Source organism: Aptenodytes forsteri, unplaced genomic scaffold (genome assembly GCF_000699145.1).
Source record: "Aptenodytes forsteri isolate BGI_AS27 unplaced genomic scaffold, ASM69914v1 Scaffold40, whole genome shotgun sequence".
NCBI lineage: Eukaryota > Metazoa > Chordata > Aves > Sphenisciformes > Spheniscidae > Aptenodytes > Aptenodytes forsteri.
Window position 1 is genome coordinate 517,179 of NW_008796077.1, and position 22,724 is coordinate 539,902.

At 42.7% G+C, this 22,724-nt stretch overlaps 1 protein-coding gene across 4 annotated transcripts in view; it reads left to right on the top strand.

Moving 5' to 3' along the window:
• EYA3 (EYA transcriptional coactivator and phosphatase 3) overlaps positions 1-22,724 on the top strand; it is a 46,674-nt gene that overhangs the window by 10,377 nt on the left and 13,573 nt on the right. For 2 of the 4 annotated variants that reach the window (XR_002086292.1, XM_009286645.1), the window contains exons 3-9: positions 1,761-1,804; positions 4,738-4,817; positions 7,511-7,577; positions 8,371-8,513; positions 13,970-14,107; positions 18,759-18,841; positions 20,336-20,519. Coding sequence is in view for 3 of the 4 variants with exons in the window: in XM_009286645.1 (XP_009284920.1) it covers positions 1,761-1,804; positions 4,738-4,817; positions 7,511-7,577; positions 8,371-8,513; positions 13,970-14,107; positions 18,759-18,841; positions 20,336-20,519 (739 nt within the window). In the remaining variant the exon portion in view is untranslated. The remainder of the gene's footprint in view (positions 1-1,760; positions 1,805-4,737; positions 4,818-7,510; positions 7,578-8,370; positions 8,514-13,969; positions 14,108-18,758; positions 18,842-20,335; positions 20,520-22,724) is intronic. The other 2 variants (XM_009286646.1, XM_009286647.1) reach the window with 2 other exon arrangements.

Below are 22,724 nucleotides of genomic sequence, written 5' to 3' on the forward strand. Positions count from 1 at the left end.
ACACTCAACCGTACCATCATCACAATCGTTGAGCTCTATACAATCAAAACACTCCCTAACATACAGGGCCACCCCACCGCCTCTCCTTCCTCGCCTGTCCCTTCTGAAGAGTCTATAGCCATCCATTGCAGCACTCCAGTCATGAGAGTCACCCCACCATGTTTCTGTGATGGCGACTAAGTCATATCTCTCCCGCTGCACAATGGCTTCCAGCTCCTGCTTGCCGCCCATGCTGCGTGCATTGGTGTAGATGCACTTGAGCTGGGCTATCAATTTCGCCCCCGGCATCGGCACGCCACCCCTAGGCTCATCTCTAGTGAGCCTGGTTTTATCCCCTTCCCCCTTCGAACCTAGTTTAAAGCCCTCTCAATGAGCCCTGCCAATTCATGAGCCATGATCCTTTTTCCCCTGTGAGACAGCTGGACTCCGTCTGTCACCAGCAGGCCCGGTGCCATGTAAACCTCCCCATGATCAAAAAAACCAAAATTCTTCCGATGGCACTTCATCAGGGAGAGAAGATTGTCCTTTTAGCTTTCTCCTTTCCATACTTACTGTTTGCTCACTCCTTTCCCCTTGTTGCTGCCTTGAGCCTTTATCCTTTTTTGTACCTCTGCCTCCCATCTCCCCCTACCCAACGGAAATTCACCTGTGTTTTATTAATTTTTTTTTTTTTAAAAAGTTTTGAGCGTATTTTGACCTCTCATGCTCAAATTGCATTTTCCTGGCATTTTTTTTTTTTAACACTCACCTGAGAGAGACAAACTTGAATAACATGGTGAGGCATTTATGCTAGTGGCTTTCATAGGTGGCAGCAGTCTTTCTTTGACTACTGTACCCAAGTCGGGGGGCTGGAATCCCTGCAGCCTGATACCCAGCACATACCTTCCCAGACGCTGTTCATAGAAGACGTGCTAAACAGTGCTGTCTGCTAAGTGCCCCGCGGGGACTGGGATGAACCGTGAGTGCAGCTGGGTACCGAAGCAGCAAGTTTGGCATCTAAACATGTTCCAGAAACGTGGAAGGCTGTAAAACTTTCTGCTAGAGGGAGAAGGTGGGGGAAAGAAAAGCCAGTATATCACAGGAACATCTCGCTCAAAAGACTACAGGCTACAGAAACTAATCCTGTCATCCTGCCGAGGATATACAAGTAGTATTTGTACTGCATGCAGAAAACTGAATTTGTGTTCAAGCCAGTGCTTTCTGTTGTGTAATACCACATACAGGAACTGGATCCAGCTGGCCACCTACAAAACCAGAATAAATGTTGTATTGTTTTTACTCAGAAATGAAAGTCGGAACTTCTAATTTATTACAGAAAAAATATTCAAGTTCCTATCTTTATATAATATTTAAATATAGGGGGGAAAAGCAAAAGACCCAAGTTTATGGCAGTTGTGCTGAATTTATACAGAATAAGATTTTCTTAAAATTTGTTGCTGTTTTATTCACTTTCCATAAAATTGTCCTTATCAGATGTTTGTAGCGGTATATCCTTCATCTGTTACTTAAATAACATAGCAATTTTGCTAACACGTTCAGCTTTAGCACTTGTTTTCTAATTAGGAAAAAGCTTGTTTTGAGATGAAGAACCCATGGTTACACTGGTTAGCTCTGGAGTTCAATGCAAGGCTTTCTGTATTTAAACACTAATCCGAACTCTATAGTAACCAGTGGTGATCTGCTAATGGAGGTCTGCGTGCATAGATTCTGTTAAGGATGGCTATCGTTAGTTGTGTCCCTGAACGTTTTTGTCTTTGCAGGTGAAAAAAGCCAAGATGCAGGAATCCAGAGAACAAAGCTTGAGGTATGTAATTTTGAGTTTGATTTTGGTGTGGAACAGTTATTAATGTTGTTTTCTCCTTATAAGCTTCCATTTTAGAAGCTTGCATATCGTTTTATTTTTCACAGAGATAGGGCAAATATAAGTCACTTTTGTATTTGATATAATGTTGAGATTAAGTTCCCAATAAAAAAAAAATTAACTGGCCCTTTGGTATTCAGCTGTTATAAAAGTGGCTACAAAGATTCTTAATTGCATCATCAAACATCCTGTTTTTCACAGAATCTGATGAGACTGTCATGTACTGCGCATAACATGCGTTTCTTCTGGTGAGACTCAGAATATGTGGATAACGGTTTTGAGAAATTAAACCCTCTCAAATTGATAGCCTCTTCTGTTTAAGGCTGTTGTATCGCACTATTTTTAGCCTTAGTAGATGCTTTCTGATGTATGTCGTGTTTAGGAATTAATCACTATTATTACATATAGTGAGAACAGCTATATTAGGGTTTATTCTGTTCCTGTTAGTAGCAAACACTGTGAAGAAAGATTTCTTTTTGGAGCCTCTGACATCCCAGTGTGAGTGAGGAGGAAACACTGTGTGTGCCATTCATGCAGGAGTGGACGTGATATTGAAGCCCTGAATGGGGACATTAGTACGTATTTTTTTAAAAAATGGAAGGGAATACTTTAACAGGAAACGGTGAGCAAACAGTGTGTGAAATTCTTTGTATGTCTGAAAGTTAGAAATTTAAACTAATCACTGCAAGCTCCCTTTCTAACCAGCATGAGGTGAGATGAACCATGTCCTAGGAGGATTTTTTCTCCCTGTTGGCTGCAAAGGAGCTGAAGGCAGCACAGGCAGGTCTGAACATGCCGGAGTGAATGGTGTCGATTTAGTGTCACCCTGCTTCAGTGCAACCACAGCTTTCCTATAGGCATCATTAGTCTCAAGATTTGAGTGTAAACATCCTTATATAGTATTTAAAAATAGAATAGGGGGAGAGCTAAAATTGCATTTCTAACCTACTTAATACTCGGTTTAAATATTCTAGCTGTATTTTGATAAAACTATATCTGATTTTAAGTTTGACCTACGGAATATTTTAAAATAATTTATTAGGCCCGTTTCTCCTCAGCAACATGATTTTCAGCTGATGTCAATACTCTGGCTGTATTTGTCTTAGCTGGATTGTGGAAGTGGGGAAGGGAAGAACTGTACCCAGTGGGGGTGATCTCTCTTGGGAGCATTAAGCATCTGTAAGAGTCTTAACACTTTTGTGAATACAGCGTGCTCTGCTAGTCAGGCTGGTCTGTGGGACGCTCTCGGTGGTGCAAGGCAGCCACGGTGCAAGTAAGAATTTTTCTGTGAGTTCGTGAGAATTGAAAAGTTGTAAGTGATGGAGAACAAGAGCACTTGGGATGGATGTGTCCCAAGAGCCACAAGTGCGTGTGTTGAGGAGCAGCGGTGAGAAAGAGAGCAGAAACATGGGCTGGTATAGTATGGTCAGAAACGTTATTTTATCTATTACATTTTCCACAGCAAGGGATCACAACGAGCAGCTCTCAACCTGCTTGCAAACTGCATGCCATTTAACAGCTGCACATTGACTGTGCCCCAGAATCACAGCATTTTTTTCCACCAAGAGTCATAGTAGAGAAATACCCTGAGTCTGTGTAGAAATATGTTATTTTCTTGCAAAACTCATGCTTTATTATGGAAGTCTGTTCAGCTACTAATATTGAGAAAGATTTCCAAGGATTTTGCTCATAAAGGTTTTCAGGGGGAAAAAGCCAGATTATGCATTTTGGTTAAGCTACACTCCCTCTCACCAGCCAAAGGAAGGAAACTCACTTGCCTTATAACCAAACCCATGGCACTCACTAGCCAACTCCCCCCTTACCCTGTCCCAGGAAAGCTGTACCTCCTGTCCCAAGGGATTATCTCCAACCCATCCTGGAGCAAGGAGCTCTGTCACAGCCAGAAGAAGCAGTCCAGGGGTGGATGGAGCTACCAGGGCACTGCTGGTTGATATCACACATTCCTTGGCTTCTCCTTCCCCCCAGCCTGCAGGAGCCAAGTAAATGCCACGTGAGTGGTATGTTGTGGCCCTGCTGTCACAGACTCCTGTGTCCACGGGAGGTTGCCTCACTGCTGGGTTTGTCCCTGAAGACCAGTGTTGAAGCATCCTTGAACTGGGTGTCACTTCTGTACTTAAGAAATGTTCGCAGATTACTAGATTATTTTGGATTTCTCATGCACCGTTTCAGTTACATGTCAACGTTTGCTTTGTTCATGTGTAGAGTAGGAAGTACAGATAATTTCTTAATGAAACTGCTTTTTCCTTTTATGATTGCCTTCTTGGCTTTAGAGGCATCTGTGTGTTATTCTGATATTCTCAGGCTGCCATAGTAGAAGGTGAAGGAGCCAGTATAACTGCTTATTGCTGCTGAGAGGGGGAGTTCTGCTTGTAGCTCAGGTGTGCACCAAGCATGGTGCTTGCTGGATCCCTCCATGAGCTCAGTCTATTCAGTATCCCAGCAAAAATAACTGCACAGTTTTTGTGCTGGATGAGCAAATTAAACTCTCATGGAGAGCCTGATGGGTGCCTGAGCTGATGCAGGGGGCAGGAGGCCGTGCCCAGGCGGCAGGAAAGAAGTTCATACTTTCTGCTTCAGGCAGCTAGGTCTGCTGAGCTGTCAGTGGAGCTACAGCCTTATCTTGAGAGACCAGTTGGTGAGTAAATGTGCTGGAGGTGATGACAGTTTAATGTCTAATTAGAGCTGCAGATCTCTCTCTTGGGATCTCTGTGTGAAATATCAAAGAGTGCAGAGCTAGTTTCTGTTAAGAGTCAGTTTGCCTTGGTTAGGAAGGTTGAATCCAGGGGTTATGATGCCCAAGGATGTTAATTTAAGAGTTCATAATGCTAATGATTAACCTTTGTTTGTCCTGGCAGTCATGTGAGCAACGCAGAAGTCAGCGATCAGAAACCTGAATCTTCAAGCCTTGCTTCAAACCTTCCCATGTCCAGTGAGAGTAAGTATCTTCTGGAGTTCTGCTCCCATTGTCTTTCCTCTTTTCTTCCACTGGTCTCATTACTTTGCTTCGTCAAGCACAAGCTTTGTCTCCTCCTTGTAATCCTTAGCCTGTCCTCACTATCAGTTGTAAAGTGAAAGTTTGCTGTGGTGCTTACAAAGCGTTAATGCCGGATGGTAAGCAAATATCTCTTTCTAACAAATATTTTTGTGTCACTGCCCCCCAACTTGCTGCTGGGTACTGCTATGTCTTATCCGCCTTATACATGATTTTTCTTGAGGGAAGGGATTGAGTTGATCAATAATGCCTATTGTAAAAGATGTTATTTTTATAAGTCATTATCTCTACACAGCTGGTTGGGTCTTTTGTAATAATATGCTGTACACTTAATCTTAGACTCTGAATTGAATGTCTGCAGAAATTCCGTATGAAATAGATGGAGGGGAAACTGAGGCAGAAAATAAAAAGATTGCATAGTAAGTGAGAGGTGGAATGTATCCTTTCTTCTGGAAAAAGAGGGCTGGAGGTTATTACGAAAGTAGGATTCCTGTGCAGAATACCTTTGACTGCCCATACTTACGCATGAGTGTAAATCAGCTCAACTTGATTGAAAATATGTAACTTGTAACTTTCCATTGCTAACTGATTGCATCTTTACTATTTTAATCAATGTGCTGTGATGTTGCAGTTGCAGGAGTTACCAGAGGTTTTTGGCTGCAAAATCTGCTGCCTAACTGGATAAGTCATTTACAAATTCCAGAAGTTGCATGCAGTAGTATTGTGGGTTTTTTTTCTTTTTTACACCATTACCTGATTCTTTATATGCTATTTTAAAAATAAGAATTCTAGAAATACCATTACTACATTACTATTCAGATGAATATTGACATTCTTTAAATGAAAAAAAAAAAGACATTTTTGCATGAGGGATGTGAGAATATCTGACAAGTGTTCAATGAAAACCTTTAGGTCCAAAAGTTCCCAGTTTGCGTTTCCTGTTGCATCCTTATGCTACATGGCTTCACACCATGAGTGAAGGCAAACACTGAGGACCAGAAGGAGGTGATTCATGGAGCATTCAGAAGGTTCAGAGGTGTGGCTGATGCTTTGTATTTCTCAGCCACTTATGCTCAGATTACATTAAGAGGAGGTTATTTAGGTAGCAGAATGCAAATGTTACAGTTAGAGTTGCCTGTGCAAACTAGCTTGCTCCCCTTAGTGGATGCAACTGATAAGAGAATTAACTATATGATGATGTAAGAGCAATAATGTTGTAGGACTGTTCCAGATAGGGAAAGCCCGACTTGTTGGAGCACATCACCGGCATCTGGAGCAAATCCCAAGGCAAAGTATGCTGCCGTCCGTGACCATATTTCTTTTTGAAGGCTGTTACTTGAGTCTCACTCCAGAAGGCAGAGGGAAAGTGCAGTCGTCTGCCATGCTAGTGATGGCGGATCCAGGCCCCTGCACCCATACAGGAGATACACTGTTAGCCTGGATCCCCTCCTAGGCAAGGCTGGAACCTGGGTGCTTTGCCTGCTTCCAAACTGGCTTCAGATGAATAAGCTGGATCCACAGCTGCACAGCTGTGTTTGCTAAGAATTTGGGTATGGTGCTTGTAGATCTGAACTGGTAAACCCAGGTACTGTGCAGATTTACAGTCACAAAAGTCATCTAGCTTGGAGATGACTGCAGCATACTGTACTACGGGGGTGGCATGTGCCAGAGGGGCTGTACAGTGCCAATTCTGTGCCAGGGATCCAGCACATCCTTGCTTTCCTAGTTTGATGGACAGCTGAGTATTTATCAGGTCGGCTCATCTGAATCCAAGGGGTTTTTTTAATGGCTCTTGGGTTAAGACATACCAGCTCAAGCCTCATTCTCCACCCCAACCCAGAATGCTGTATTTAAGAACTGTCACATATGGGGTATACTAGAGCCATAGGCAGTGCTAAGTGAGAAGATTTTGAACATTTCCTCCTTGGATTTGCGGCCTGAGTGACTCTTTCTTACCAGTTTTAGAGTGCAATTGCTGCGGATTTATTCAAGCAGAAAAATGAAAACATCCTGTTAAATGTAACTGCCAAATTTCTTTAGAAGTCATCTGAATTTGGACTCTGACCCTTGTGCACTGCAACTCCGCAGTTGTCACTTGATGTGTGGGATTAAGTTTGTTGACCTGGAGTCTCTCCTTTTTAAAGGAAAGACAGATTCCTGGAGCTGTGCTCTGGGTAGAGTATGTAGAAAAGGGAAGGGGAAGAGGAAAGCTTGGCAAAACAAGCATCTGCTTTGGTCTCTGCTCCAGGACACAGAAAAGAAATGTTAAGCTTGGCGCAGATGAAGACCCTTTGGCATATGCAAGATTTTGGGCAGGGCTGAAATCAAAGTTTTATCATGAGAATTGCAAAAGATGACGGTACCAGCTGGTAAAGAGAAAGAGCACCGTTACAAAAGGAGAAGTAGTATTGACTGAATCATCTACCTGCTGTGAACTGGCAAGAAAACCATTTTTTGTGCTGTTTTAACAGTGCACGTTTTGAGAATTTGCTTTGAAACCGATACTCAAGGCACTAAAAAACCTTTGTAAATCCTATGTCTTGGTTAAACTATACTGTGCATGCTGATATTTAATTGTCATTATTTGTTGGGTTTTGAAATCGCCTGTGTAATTATACAAACCATTTTTTTTCCAGTTATGACATGCACTGATTATATCCCAAGGTCATCAAATGATTATACCTCACAAATGTATTCTGCAAAGTAAGTCGAACAATTGTTACTAAATTCTGTAGCTCTTACTTCTTTCTGAAGATACCTTTGCATCTTTATGCATTTCTGTAATGCTGTAAATCACACTTTCATATCTTCTGGCAACAGATACTCATTGCTGTGGACACTGAAGCTGATAGAAGTCACCCTTTGGCTTCAGTGGCTGTTTTCTTATGATCACAAGGATAAATGAGCTGCTTCAAGTAATTAACAACACAATAGTCTTGTTGAATAATGCCCATAATATTTGAGGAATAAACAAACTGGACATAAATGAATATAAGGGGAATATAGGATTTTCTGGTCATTTACGACGTTTGGGGATCTTAATAGTTCTTCCCATTGCAGCATAGTAGACCTTATAATCCCCCATGCCTGCTTTTGTGTAGTTTCTTTGTGTGTTCCAGTAGTTTTGACACGTACTACTATACTGTATTAGCTTTAGGTTTTGGTGTTGTGAGGTATGATAAGTGAAACTAATTGCTCGTGCCTGTTGGAACGGGGAGTTTGTTCTTCCCCACTCACCCTGCCATCTCAGTCCTGGAATAAGCACTGGTGCTCTGGCACCATGGAGGAGAGAGTCACTGCAAGAAACAGGCAGCGTATATAAAACCAAGAGCCTGTCATATTGGGAAACACAAGTGGGTATTACACTAAGAGCACGTGTCAATGTGTTTTGTTTCTTCTTCCTAAAGCAATTTTTTTATGTGTCTTCTGGATTGGAGGCTGAAAGATGCATAATGTAAATAGTTCTTTTTTGCTTTTGTTTGTTCTTTTTAATAAGGCCATATGCACATATCCTTTCTGTACCTGTATCGGAAACAATGAGCCCTTACCCTGGTCAGACTCAGTACCAAGCACTACAGCAGTCTCAGCCCTACACCATCTACCCCCAGACCACCCAAACCTACGGACTACCTCCTTTCGGTAAGAAGTAACTTTTCAAAGACTTCTCAGTGCCTGCAATTATTGTCTTATGTCTCATTAAAAAGCCAATGTTAAGCTTAACCAGATGTGTTGGAGAGAAGAGTTTGTAGGAGAGCACATGCCTAACTTAAATTGTAGATCGGTATCTGCAGTACTGATGGGACTTCATATTATAAAATATTATTTCTTACAAAGCTGTTTTCCTGGCCATTAATTTGGATGTCTCCCCATGAAGCTTGCCAGATGGTTATTAGTTTGGGATCATAATTTTCTCCAGTTGTGGTATAGCTGTGTTTGTGCAGTTTCCTTGTCAGTGAAATCAGACAAGAACCCCTACTACAGCATCTCTGCTGAAGGTATTTTTCCTTTCCTTTTTGCTGGCCAGGATTAAGACATTTTTGTTATATTGTCTTACACCAAATGTAGATTTCATGCTAAAATGTCTCCAAGTTTACTAGGCAAATAAGCTTGCTTAAGTTGCTCTAATACTTGAGCCCTCTATTAGCCATTCCAGTTTTTGCAAATGATTGAAGGATAAGAGTCCTGTCATAACTGAGCAGCTAAAGCTCGATGACAGGGTTTGAGCTATTCACCCTGTGCTGCTTCTATAGTGCATGGAGGGAGAGATGCACCTCTGGGGTGTTGGGCTGTTTTAGAAGATAATGGTCATCTTTCTCCATGATGTATAAAAGGAGTTGAGGATGAGTAGTGCAGACAGAAACATCTAACGTCTGGGTGGGTTAGCTAGTGAAAGGAGCTGCCTGGTCTTTCCTTGTACTCTGTATATTAAAGTGTCAGGCACTGGGGAAAAAAACACACAATTGACTGTCCCCTGCATGTATGAAATTTTATGACTGATTATTAAAAATTAACATTTTAACTTCTCTTTTCATTTTTTATGTTGCCCTGCTTGGTTTCATATGTAAATATTATATATTGTTGCCAGCTTTCAGTAGTGTATGGTGGCGGAGGCTGTTTTGCCCCTTAGCACCTAGCTCTAATGAGAGGGGAGGGCATCACCCTTCCATGCAGGTCACCTGGGGGAGCACCACGTGTGCTGTCAGTGAGCTGTGCAGCTGTGAGATAGCCATGAAGCGTCTGTCTCAGGGGCTTGTGGTCATGCTGCATAACTAAGTGAACAGACCCTCTTGCAGATTTATCTGTAGTGCTAAAACCTTAATATCTTCAAGTGTAAAAGCATGAATTTCTCCTTAGCTGAAGAACTAGATGTCTTTGAATAAAACCAGCAACATTTATGGCTTTTGTTAGCTGCTGACAGAGCAAGGACTTTTATATAAATTACAAAACAATTGATTTGTCGTGGTATTTTTGAAAGGTGGTGTAGAAAAGATGATACAACTAGGCTCAGTTTTATTAGACATAAGTTACATTACTAATTGTTTAAAGTAATATGGCACAAATTGTTATCTTTATGAGAAAGGTCAATATGTAAAACGTATCTACATACCTTTCTTTTCTTTTTCATATATATACACCTGGGATTCATGAAAAGGAATTTTCTTGTGGTTGAGGGATCCTTAGGAAGAAAATGATGGTTTTGTAGTAATTGGGACGCAAGGGTTTGATCAAACAGTATCTCCCAAATCTCATTTGCCCTGTATTTAATGCTAAGATACATTGTTCTGACTGATCACTTGAATACCATAAAGTGGGAGCTTTGCAGGGTGTCCATGTTGGGCTGTTTTATTAGCAACTCAGGGCTGTTTTATTAGCAACTCAAGGCTTTTCAGGACAATAGGGTCATTTGGGTGGCTGTTGGTATTTGCTGCTTCTGCATTTCTCGCTCAGCCCCTGCCAGTAAGGTTCAAGTATGACCGTCGTTTCAGAGATTTTTAAAAACAACCAACCCTCCCCACCACCTGGCATGACGGTGCTCTCAGGATTTCTAGTGAGCGAGGACCTAGTTGACTCTGTGTTACGTGTCCTGGGGAGTCGAAGGTCTCTGCCTGTTGTGTTTTCTGAGCTCCCTTCATTCCTCCAGGAGAGCTTTTCCCTGGAAAGCTGAACCAGTGTGGAGAAGTCTGATGCTGTGTCCATACCCAAGTCATCAGTTGCCAGTGCAGTTTGTCTGCTATCTTTCTAAACACTCTGCTCCTTGTCTTTTTGTCTGGTTGTAGTGTTGCGTGTTGTCACGACAGTCTGTTACCTACAAACCGTGCCCAACCCCACGTTAGGGTTGCTGGAACATACTTCTCTTCCCTGGGTGCCTGCACTTTGGTTTCAGTGCCTTGTTGCACTGGTTTTTGCTATATCTGAACAGTGGCTGGTGGTTTTCTTTACTTCATTTATTTGGTGTGTATTGATGGTTTGTTGTGAACGGTAAACATACTGCTTTGTATGTTCTTAGGTATTTTACTGTGTTGTGGGTTTTTTTTTAAAGGCAAATAAGTGTAAGTATGTGGAATGCTCCCTTGAAGTGTTAGGCCAAGATGTTTAAAAAGGTGTTTTAGACTTATCTCTAAATTTTTTTGGGGGAGGGAGGATGTAGGGGTTTTTGGTAGTGTTTTGTGTGTGTGATGTTTTGGTGGTGGTAGTGGTGGTGGCTGTATTTGGGGGGGGGGTGTACATTTGGTTTTTATTAATCCAAAGGCTCTGGAATTTGGGGGTAGTTAGCTGCTTCAGTGTTAACACTCTGAATGTAACAGTAGAAATTATTCTAAAGACGTAGGCAAGAGATCAGCATTTTCTGTTAACTTCATAGGAGCTTTTGGGATCAGTTACTGAAATGTCTTGGTATGGATTTTGAGGTCTATTATTAAATACCTGAATTTTTAGTCTGAATTTAAGTGTCAGGAAGATGTTAAAAGTCATATTTCCAGTAATGGAAATCATACTGGAGTGGCACCTGCTTGATCATACTGACCTTGCGTGGTATGATGGACAGGTGGAGGGTAGAGGACTGCACATGCACAGTGCAGACGAAATTCTACAAATTGTTTCTGCTCACAAAATCTCCGTTGAGCAGGTGAGGACTTGGCCAGCTTGGTCAGATGTTTTACCAGCATCAAAGGGCCTGTTCCAGAGGTTTGCATGACTTTCTACTGTGTATTTGTTTCTATGCCAAAAAGAAGGCATCATGGATTATCTAACTGGAACAAAGCAGATATATTTTAAGTATGAAATTCAAGTAAACTGACAAACACAAGTGTAGTCTTGAGATCACTCAGGTCAGGATGCTGCTTTCAGAGAAGAGATGACCTATGCTCTTGCCAGCTTGTCACCTCCCCTTGTGCTGTAATACTTTTTTGATGGTGTTTAGTGCATTGTTCTACATGGGACATACTTGTGGTCTGGAGGGACTTTATTAAAGAAGCATTAAAATAAGAGTAGTGACATACAAGCTGCATATGTGTGGCTTTAAGTTGGTGTTAGAAACACCGTGGATGTGATGGTTTACATTAACTCAAGAAAAACCTACAAGTGATGGACTGTCCTGTGTGGGGCCTTTCCACGTACTTAGACGTGTCCTGTGACGTTCTTCTGCCCCAGCTGCGGTGCTGCTGATGGACGTGGAGGGGTCTCGTTCCCCTTCGCCTGGCTTCCTCTCTGTCATCCTCAAGGCTGTGCTAGCTTATAAATGCTGCCTTGCAGAGCAAGAGGGAAGGGACGTGTGCCACCAGGCCAAGAGTGTGCCTTGCTGTATGGCAAGTCAAACATGTCTATACTGGGAGATGACAAAGAGACAGTCATGGAAAGCAGAGGCTGAAAGATGCCTTGACACACGACCGGAGTCAGCTCCTGCACTCGCATCCAGCCAACTCTGCGAACACCTCTGATGTCTGTGTCTGACCTGGTGTTACACTCCTCATGTGATAATTACCCTACAGCATTCAGAATTGGTTTTTGTTTCATTGTCACGGTTATTAGGCACTTCTGTGTGTCCTGTGACCATCTCATTATGTTGCTGTCTGCTCCTTGTCCATCTATCTTGCACTGTAAGGAACTGTTGGTTACTGTCCCCTCTAAAAACTACTCACCTATTTGAAGGTTGTGGCACTCCCTTTCCAGACTAAACAAATACAGCTACTCCCACTCTCCTTAGAGTATCTGTTTCCCATACGTTTTATTCTGGAGTTTCTGCAATATAACTACAGTCTTTCCTAAATCAGTCTTTCCCTTTTGTTTGCTAATTATCATGGTTCTCGAGGTTTGAAACAGTAACAAAGACGCAACTTGAGAGTGGAAGAATCAAAACCCTGGTGTGGCTGTACAGACAGGTGAATGACTTAATTTGACTCATAGGTGACAGTTTGAGATCAGGTATGTAAACAAATCAAAGAGCCGTTGCAGAATTTAATTCTGACAAAGAGCTATTGCAGAATTTAATTCTGACAAAGCTGCAGCATGGAGCGAGCTCTTGGAGTTGCTGCTCTTGTCCAGCTGTATAGACTCTCCCGTGTCTTCTGGGTAAGAGACTTGGAGCTTGTAGCCCGTGGCTCATCCTGCTAGAGCAGGTGAAAGGCTGCAGGTGGCTTTTGCAGCCTTGGTACTGTTTTGGGGGGGTTTAAGAAGGAGGATGGTCTTTCTCCTGGCCCTGAACTTTGTGTCTAGCTCCAAACATCCTTTGTCCCTCTGCTTTGCACACTCCTGCTTGTTTTTAAGTAGGTCCTCTCAACCAGTTCCTGGTTTCTAACCAGGGCCAGCAAGAAATGCCTTTGACTTTGGCTGTAGGTCTGGAAACACTTAAACAAAAGCCCAAAGAGCCCTGAAGAACCAGGCCTGAGCTGAGCTACTTCAGTCGGATGCTGTTTTCACCACTGTCAGTGCAGTAGACTAGACCTTAACACGGCACCTGAGCTGAAACCACACTGCTTATGTGTGCCTTGTGCAGATGAATTACAGTCACTTTGCTGTCTCTGTGCTTTGCCTAGTGTTACAAATGCTTTCCAGAATGGCAGGAAATCCAGAAGAAACATTTAGATTTTTTTCCCCTTTTTTTTTGAGCTCTATGTTCGCTGCTGTCAGTCTATGAAAATTACTGACTTGTGGCTTGTTTTAAAATATTCAACCCAAAGCCCAGTGAAGTAGTGGAAGCGTTGACCTTGACCTTAATACATACCAACTTCAGCCTCGCTATGTAATAGCTGAGGTCATTTGCAGTGCTGTGCCACTTAGCCCAAGCATCAGAGGGATTAGCAGTTCCTTTACACCGATGTGGCAGTGAATCTTACTGTGACACTAACAGATTTGTAGTTGAAAGCTTTGGAAATTGGTCTTGTTGGTGCTTTTAATTTTCTCTTTTTCAGCCAGTTTTGTCAGCAGCTCTAATCCATGCACAACCTGGCAGTCAGCACTTACTATTGCAGAAATTAAACATTTTCCATGTGTGATTTGTTACTTGCTTTTGTGACAAGCAGAAATCTTAATCTGAGGTAGCAGCATGCTGTTTGGTCCCAGCATATTTGTTTGTAACTGGTCCAATTTATCTGATTCAGGTGCACTGTGGCCAGGTATGAAACCTGAAAGTGGTTTAATTCAGACTCCATCTACAAGTCAGCACAGTGTTCTTACCTGCACTACAGGGTTAACCACAAGCCAGCCCAGCCCAGCACATTATTCTTATTCCATTGAAGGTAACTTGGCATGGTTTTTATCTGCATCTCTCTCCACCTAATTGAGTCCAGATACCACAAATAGAGAGGCTTGCACGTTTGTTCTTGGTTTGTGCATGCTTCTTTATGCTTTGTCTCTTTTCTCTTTGTGCGTGTGTTTGTGTTTGGTTTTGTATTTGCTACATACCTCTGTATGCACCAGGCTGGCTTGTTGGTGCCATGCTGATGGACTTAACAGGGTGAAGAGCAAATGGGAAGGGGAGAGGAGACTAAATGTTGTATTCTTGCATGCCTTTACTGGGAATGCTCTTGCAGCTCAAGCTCTTTGTTGGTGGTCTTTAGCTTAATGTCAGGAAATACGCTGACTGACATTGGATTTTTTTTTTTTTTTTTTTTAAATTTGTGTAATTCTGGAGGTAGATGGCTCTTATATATTACACCCCCCCACACACACCCCCACACACACACCCCAGCTTGGTAGATCTGCTAGAAAGTGAATTTCTCAGTATAGAACTAGCCTACAAATCTTCCAATTACTGGAAGTACCACATCTAAGAAGCCAGGTGCTGAATTTCACCAGCTTCCAAAGCAATTATTTGGAGTAAATGTGCCAGTTAGCTGAATAATGGAATATTGCTGTGTATGGCAAATATGTGCAAATTTTTTACTAGGCAGGATTTTTGCCATTTATGTTTGAGTGGTGAATTGTGAAAATTTGTCTCTTTCTCTCTAGTTTTTAAAAAGCATTTCAGGAATTCTTAATCTATTTCTTGTGTGATATTTTCATAGAGTAATTCAGGGATTTCAGGAGATCTTTAGTTCAGCCTCCTGCTCAAAGAAGAGCTGACACTGAATTCAGAACTAGGTTGCTCAGGGCTTTATCTAGTTGGGTCTCAAAAACCTCTGAGGATGGAGATCTTGCCAAATCCAGTGCCTGGCTGCCATCATGATGAACCTTTTTTTCTTTTGTCACTCAGAGCATCCCCTCTTCCACATTGTGACCGTTTCTCTTCTTCTCCTGCTGTGCACCTGCAAAAAGAGCCTGGCTCTGTCTTCTTGATAACGTCCATGCAGGTACCAGCCGGCTTCTGTCAGGGCCCCCAAAGCCATCTCTTCTCCAGGCTGGACAGTCCCACTCCCCCCAGCTGCCCCTCACAGGGCACATGCTCCAGCTCCCTGACTGTTTTGGTGGCTCTTTGCCAGACTCACTGAGTTTTATGAACATGTTTCGTGTGCTTGAGGTCCCAAAATGAATGCCGTATCCAGATGTGGTCTAATGAGTGCCAGGTAAAGGGGAATAATTCTTAAAATGAGCAATAAGTGGGTTTTAGCATATCTTTCACTGATAGGAAGGCCATGCGGTGTGTCATGGTACTTGCTCAGCTTGTGTCATTGTGACAGTAAATGGCCCAGCGTAATGTTTATCCTTAATTTACTTTTCACATTCATAACATGAGCAATACAACACTGGAAATACTGCCTTCCTTCAAACATAAACTCTCCTCCAGGTACTCCCACCAGCAGAATGAATTATAATGTTTTATAGCACCAGCTTTAATTGCCAAGGGTCAGAAATGGTTCTGTATAACATGACCCCTGGCAGGTTTGCCAGTGATGTACCACAGCGAGCATGTGAATCCCTGGGGATCGGTGAGGTGATGGAGCCGCCATCAGGCCTCGCTCCGCAGAAGGATTTTAAAACATTTGATCCACGCTGCTGTGAGAACGTGTGATTTGAGGAGAGTTTCCCTTCAGGCTGCTCTTTGAAAGTGTGAAAAAGTCACCTGAATTGTGTAAATGCTATCACTTTTCTGAAAAACTTCTTGCAAACTGGCAGGAAACTCTTCCTTTTTTGGATTTTCTATGTTTCCTTTTCATCAAGTTAGCAAGCAGCCCGCTGAGGGATCAGCTCAGTACTTGGGCTGGTGCACAGGAGGTGGTGGAGCAGGAGCTGGAAGGATGGGCAAAGTTGCTTTATTGGTAACCTCTTGAAAATCTATCTGTTCTCTCCAATCAAAATAGTAGGGTGATACACAGTTGTATGATGCTGCTGTCCCACCAGAGGTGTATTTCAGTGCGTGGATATGGTTTAGTCTGCAGATGCTGGACTGAAGTATTGTGATGTTTGAACCCTGGTAAATGGTCAGATGCACTTAGTCACTAAGAATTTTGCTTTTCATACTCACCTGAGCGATGGCCATGGTGGTGTGTTGCAGAGGCGCTTGGAAGCACTGGGAGCAACGTGGGAGGAATGGCTGCTTCTTGCCTCACCTCTTCCTTCCCTGTGAGAGCAAAGCAGCCAAGTGAAACGTAAAATGCATTAATTGCAATTTCCCTTCCCAGCACATGAAGCAGGTTGAAACATCTTTGAAAATGACTGAAGCAAAACTGAATGGGATGAATAAGGCAGGGGAGGTAGGGATATAAGGTCTGAGGTTGAGGTCTGGAAGTGAGGGAGAAAGAGGAGAAGAGAAAAAGAGTCACGACAGCTTCAAGGCAGTACTTGTGTTTGCTGGTCTTTTAAACCTGAGACCATGAAGTGGTTCCTTTTGGCACATCCATGCCAAACATTTTTGCATGTTTTTGGCCCATTCACAGGTAAACGGAACTGACCCACGGTGCAGAAAGAATTGGTTAATCTATGTAGTGGGAGCTGTTTGTGAAGATCTGATGCGTAACACTGTATAGATAAAGGGTAATTAAAAAATAAAAGTTGGAAGGAGACCAGAGTTAAGATAAACAATGAAGTTCATATGAGGAAATCTGTGTTTTTACAAGAATCTCAGCACTTGGAATCTTTTTTCTATGATTTCTTAACTTCTGTTATCTATGTCGGTGGAGAAGCATCTTCTTCAGAGCACTACAGATGAGAATCGCTTTCTGTTTGCGCTCCGTGATAATCTTGAGAGAGGTGGTAGAATAATCTGTCTTCTAGATAGTTCATCTCCTCTGGCTTCATGGCAGGTTTGTTCCGTGTTAGCGAGGATCTCTTCTGGAGAGCTGCTCTTCGCAGTGCCCTAGGAAGTGACATTTTCTTGAGGTAATAACAGCCTTCATCGTTTCCGTAACATGTATAGTTGGAAAGAGTTTTATTTGGAAACTAACCCCTGTTCTCTAGCAGTTGCTTGTGAGGAGTATCTGTGACGGGTACCTTACTCTCACAGCTGTGCTTCTAGTAGCTGCATAGCTACTGTAGGTACTTGAGTATCTTCATTACCATTATTGCTGTTCAGTGCAGCCTTTTTTCCTTTTTCTAAATGTCTCCCCGCAAAATTCTCTCCCATCTTTTTTTGAACACTGCTGCTCCTATCTGTGAGGGGATTCCCAGGGGCTAATTACTTACCTTCGTTTCTGCTTCTGCAGAGATGCCACCCTTCACATTTCTCACCTCTTGTAAATACTGTGTATTTCTGCACCTCTTTTAAGATATATTTCTTTTGTTTTTCATCTTTTTTGAGGCATATTTTGGATCCATTCCTCTTTCCAGGAGCTGTTCACCAGGTAGTATATGTGCTTGCCATAACACAACGTACACCGATTAAGAGTTCATGGTGGGGTCTGTTTCTCTGGGGTAGAAAGACTGAAGCCTTCAGAAGCTTGAGTTCTTCAGTCTTGGGGTGAATTCTGCAGGGGTGTTATTTACAGAAAGTGAGGGCTTTTCTCAGAGTGATGGTAAAGTAGTTGATACTGTGGATTTCTGCAAGTCTTTTCATAAGCATCTAAAAGTGATTTTTGGGCGTTTTTGTGTGCAGAGAAAGAAGGTTTAGCAAAAGAAAATATTTTTTGGTGGCACCTGGTTTAGCACATCCTGATTTTGTTCATGCTGATTTCATTATTTGTTTTCACTAATCCTTGAGGGTCCCAAAACCCCGTGTGGAGTAATGTTTAATGGAGTGGTCTTGTGGCTGGAAAACCACAAAATCTGCTAAATGACTGGTGTTCCCAGAAGGTACTCTAGCAGCCTCTTCTGTGTTTTGGAAGAACTGAATGCAGTGACATGAAGGCTATTAAACATCTTAAAATTCATACTAACAACTACATGTCTCTAATAATTTGTCTTACAAGCTGTTGACAAATTATTTCAGAAAGTCTCATCCAAAAACCAGTTGTAGTCTCACAGGGATATGGGGAGATACGTTCACTTTCTCCAGTAGGAAGCACCCTTTTTATACTATCTGAAGTATTTTAGTATTTCCTTAATTTTTTTGATCTAATTAGACTAAATATGCTAAGTCCAATGCAGAGAGAATTTTTTATTAGAACTGATTTAAACACATTTATATCCATTTTATTGATTTATTCTGATTAATTTTCAACTGCTAGTAACTGAACGTTGGAATGTAATTGTTGTCTTCTCAAAACTTTTAGTAAAGATGTGAAACCATTTTAATTATACTCCAGTTGCTTAGCAGGCATGGAGGGAAAAGGTTTCTGAAACATTTGAAAGTACTGTTTTTAAAGATATGCTAGGTCTCCTTCCCTGTAAGCCCAGTTGAAATGTAACTGGTTTCAAAATACACCCCAACTCTTTTTTGGCTGTTACAAGCAGAGTGCCTCTGGAAGCACAAAGACTTGCACATAAGGCTAGTAAGTACTTATTTCGCAACTTGGATTGTTCCTGTGTCTTGTGCTTTTCTAGAAGCATTTAATGCAGTAATTCTTAATTTTACAGCATCAACTACCAATGCCAGTCCAGTCTCTACATCCTCAACTGTTGTCAATATTTCCACATCAGCAGTAGCCAGCATCTCACAGGTAAAACTTCTTCCTTGTTCTATTTATGTGCAGCATCTCCTTCACCTTTGTTTAACATGTTACTCAAAACTTAACAAAGGAAGGCCAAATATTTGCATCACTGCAAATGGAGCACAATGGGTACTAGCATTATAGGGCTCAGTATGTAACTCAGAGTCAGCAAAATTACTCTTGCTGTCTCTTTGACCATGACGCTTTTCCCTTTGGCCTTCGCCACAAACTCACTTCATCTGTTCAAAGCTGTTTCCTTATCTGCAGATTGTGTGGTGAATCTTAAACAGGGTACTGAGATCTCTGCAAGAGAGACAGTAGAGAAGAAACAATAGAACTATTTTGAGAACCAAACCTACAGGGAGGATTATAGGTGGATGTTTTTTGAATGCCTTTGTTCTTCCTCAGCAAGAAAAGGAAAATAAGTTGTACACAAACAAAACAAACAAAAAAACCCAGTGAAGTAGGAGATGCATTCTGATGGTGCTAGAATAAAACAAAGTCAGAAAGCCCTGCAAGTAGCACAGAGCCCTTCCCCCTGACTGTGACCTGCTCTGGGTAGTACATAGCACCGTCAGCGGTTAACTGCCATTCTGAATATTTAGATATACAAAGGAACCCTTCAATGTCACAACTTTGCAGAAAGAGAATATAGGAAGTGTGGAAAATGCAATGGATGCACAAAAATCCTTGTATGCTTATGCTGTTGCTTTTTAAGGTTCTTTCGTTAACATAAACTTGCTTGGAGTTGTAAGGGGAAAAAAATACTTTCTTTCAGTAGTGCAGACCAAGGTACCTGGTTCACAAATCCAGGTTGCTCTTTGAGGGAATCGGGAGTGCACAGTGTGCCTGAAGAGTGTGACGCGACTTTTGGGGTGGCTGCTTTCTTTACTATCAGTAGCAGAAATTAAAATCCTCAAGCACAGCTTCAGGTGCTCAGTGATCTCCTCCTAAATGAGTAAATAGTCTTCATAAATGGATACCTTTCATCACTGCATGCAAAATAATTGCTTGCTGAAGTCAGGACATGAGTAAAGGCAGTTTATCCTGTAGCTGTGGCCAGGATTGCAGCCTCAGCCAGTGCCAAGACCACTTTCTGTCGCTGTCAGTACATCTGGTATCAGAAGGCAAAACGCAAGACAAAACCACAAATTCCAGAATACAGACAGTGTTGACTGATGCCGTGGCATCCACTCGATACTCCCCTGTTACTGTCACATCATGCATAATTAATTAATTTTTGAAGAAACTGGAGGCAGAGGAGTGGCCCTGTGATTGCTGGCCTCCTGTCTGCAGAACCTGCCTGTGCGGGGGCCGTTGGGAAGTCAGATCTCTCAACCCTTTTTTGGGATGTCTTACATATGCAGAAAGAAATAGCATAAAGTCAGACTGTGCTCTAGCTGGGATTTCTCTTTGACAGGCATATTCTAGCGTAAAAGTCATCTTAATATAGAGTGTTTCTGAAAGAAGTGTCCTATCATAACCGATCCTTTCTTCTAACAGGAATATCCTACGTACACGATCCTTGGCCAAAGTCAGTACCAGACGTGTTACCCGAGTTCTGGCTTTGGAGTTGTAACACCAGCAGACAGCAACACGGAGAGTACTGCATTAGCAACAACTACGTATCCAACCGAAAAACCAAACGCCATGGTGGCTACGCGGCCGGTGCAGAGACATTCCTCCGGTAATGGTTGGATCTTTAACAGGGTGGCTGCAAAATGCCTGTGATAAACAGTACAGTGTGCAGACAGGGGGAAAACTTTTTTCCAAAAGGTAATTGCAGCACCTTCTGAAAGAAGGTCCTATCATAACCGATCCTTTCTTCTAACAGGAATATCCTACGTACACGATCCTTGGCCAAAGTCAGTACCAGACGTGTTACCCGAGTTCTGGCTTTGGAGTTGTAACACCAGCAGACAGCAACACGGAGAGTACTGCATTAGCAACAACTACGTATCCAACCGAAAAACCAAACGCCATGGTGGCTACGCGGCCGGTGCAGAGACATTCCTCCATCCTTTCTTCTAACAGGAATATCCTACGTACACGATCCTTGGCCAAAGTCAGTACCAGACGTGTTACCCGAGTTCTGGCTTTGGAGTTGTAACACCAGCAGACAGCAACACGGAGAGTACTGCATTAGCAACAACTACGTATCCAACCGAAAAACCAAACGCCATGGTGGCTACGCGGCCGGTGCAGAGACATTCCTCCGGTAATGGTTGGATCTTTAACAGGGTGGCTGCAAAATGCCTGTGATAAACAGTACAGTGTGCAGACAGGGGGAAAACTTTTTTCCAAAAGGTAATTGCAGCACCTTTGTGTGCTGGCCTGGACAGGACATTTGCCTTTCATTGTCAGACTGGTCTCACTGGTGTGCAGAGTATTATGGTGGGCCAGCCAAACTTACGTATTGGAAGTCTTATACTGCTGAGATTCAGGAAACACCTACCACATGCTCTGAATGCCGTAGGGAGAGGGAATTCCAGGGGTGACTTGAAGAGTTGCCAACAGCAGCTCCTTGGGGATCATTGATTCTGTCATGTGTCAGGGCTGGGTGTTCACTTGGGCTACAGGGCAGTTGATGATGGCCAGTCTCAATAGCTCATGCTAGCTCTTTCCCTCCCGCAGCCAGGTATTCAGATTACCTGACAGCCACGACATAGCTGCCAGTCCCAGTTATGGGAGTCCTCTGGGACTGCTCATGCATTTTCAAGAGCTGTAGTTCAGCTGTCACCTCTCGATGAGTTGGTCTCTGATGTTCCCAGAAGTACATATTTTCCTTTCTTCTGCTTCATCATGTAAACCATTTTTGAAATGACAGCTGTTCTGCTGTGCTTTGTATGTGAGCAGATCTGCATCTGCGTAGCATTAAGTTACCTGGCACTTGTCAGGGGGAGAAGATTTTAGCTGGTAAGAGATGTAGGAAGTGGATTGAAAAGGTTCAGTTGACTATTCTAGAGAAATCACATCTTTTGCTGGCCTTTTCCACTAATGCTGTGTCATGTACCAACCGTGTGGTGTTGACTAAAATTTCCTCACCAAAAACAGTTTCCTGAGCTTAACAAGGACAAGAGCAAAGACTTAGTGCTTCTTCTTGTGTCTTACGCAAAGAGTTATGAGATTCTTCCTGTGTTGTCAAACAGTTTTAAATTGAAATCTGCTGCCTGTTGCAGATTGGTAGGCTGGAAAAAAAATACAGATTCCATTCATTTTTGTTGGTGCCCTCGGTCTGGCCAGGATGGAGCTAACTTTCTTCATAGCAGCTCGGCTGGTGCTGTGTTTTGGATTTGTGGCTAAAGCAGTGTTGATAACACACCAGTGTTTTGACTACTGCTGAACAATGCCTGTACAGTGTCAAGGCTTTCTCCCCTCCACACACCCCCCAGCAAGCAGGCTTGGGGTGGACAAGAACCTGGAAGGTGACACAGCTGGGACAGCTGACCTGAGCTGACCAAAGGGATATCCCATACCATATAATGTCATGTTCAGCAATAAAAACTGAAGTAGAGGAAGAAGGGGGGGGGGTTAGCTTCAAGGTGGCTCTTGCTTGGAGATTGGCTGGGCATCAGCCTGCTTGTGGGAGGTGGTGAGTGACTGCCTTTGCAGCACTTTGCCTTCTCCATCTTCCCCAAGTCCATCAGTACCTGAGCTCTGCCAAGTCCTCAAACTCATTCAAGCAACCTGAAAGCGGGGATGGGTGGCTGCCAGTGAGCAAAGCATACAAATTGATAGTCTTGAACTCAGTGAAGTTCCACCTTTACCTTATGGGATGCTACAGACAGGGGATGACACATACCACGCTGTGATGTTGTAAATCAAGAAGCATGGTGCTTCAAGCACTTTCCCTCTTTCAGGAAGCAGTTGCCCTCTAGTTGGGGTGAGCAGC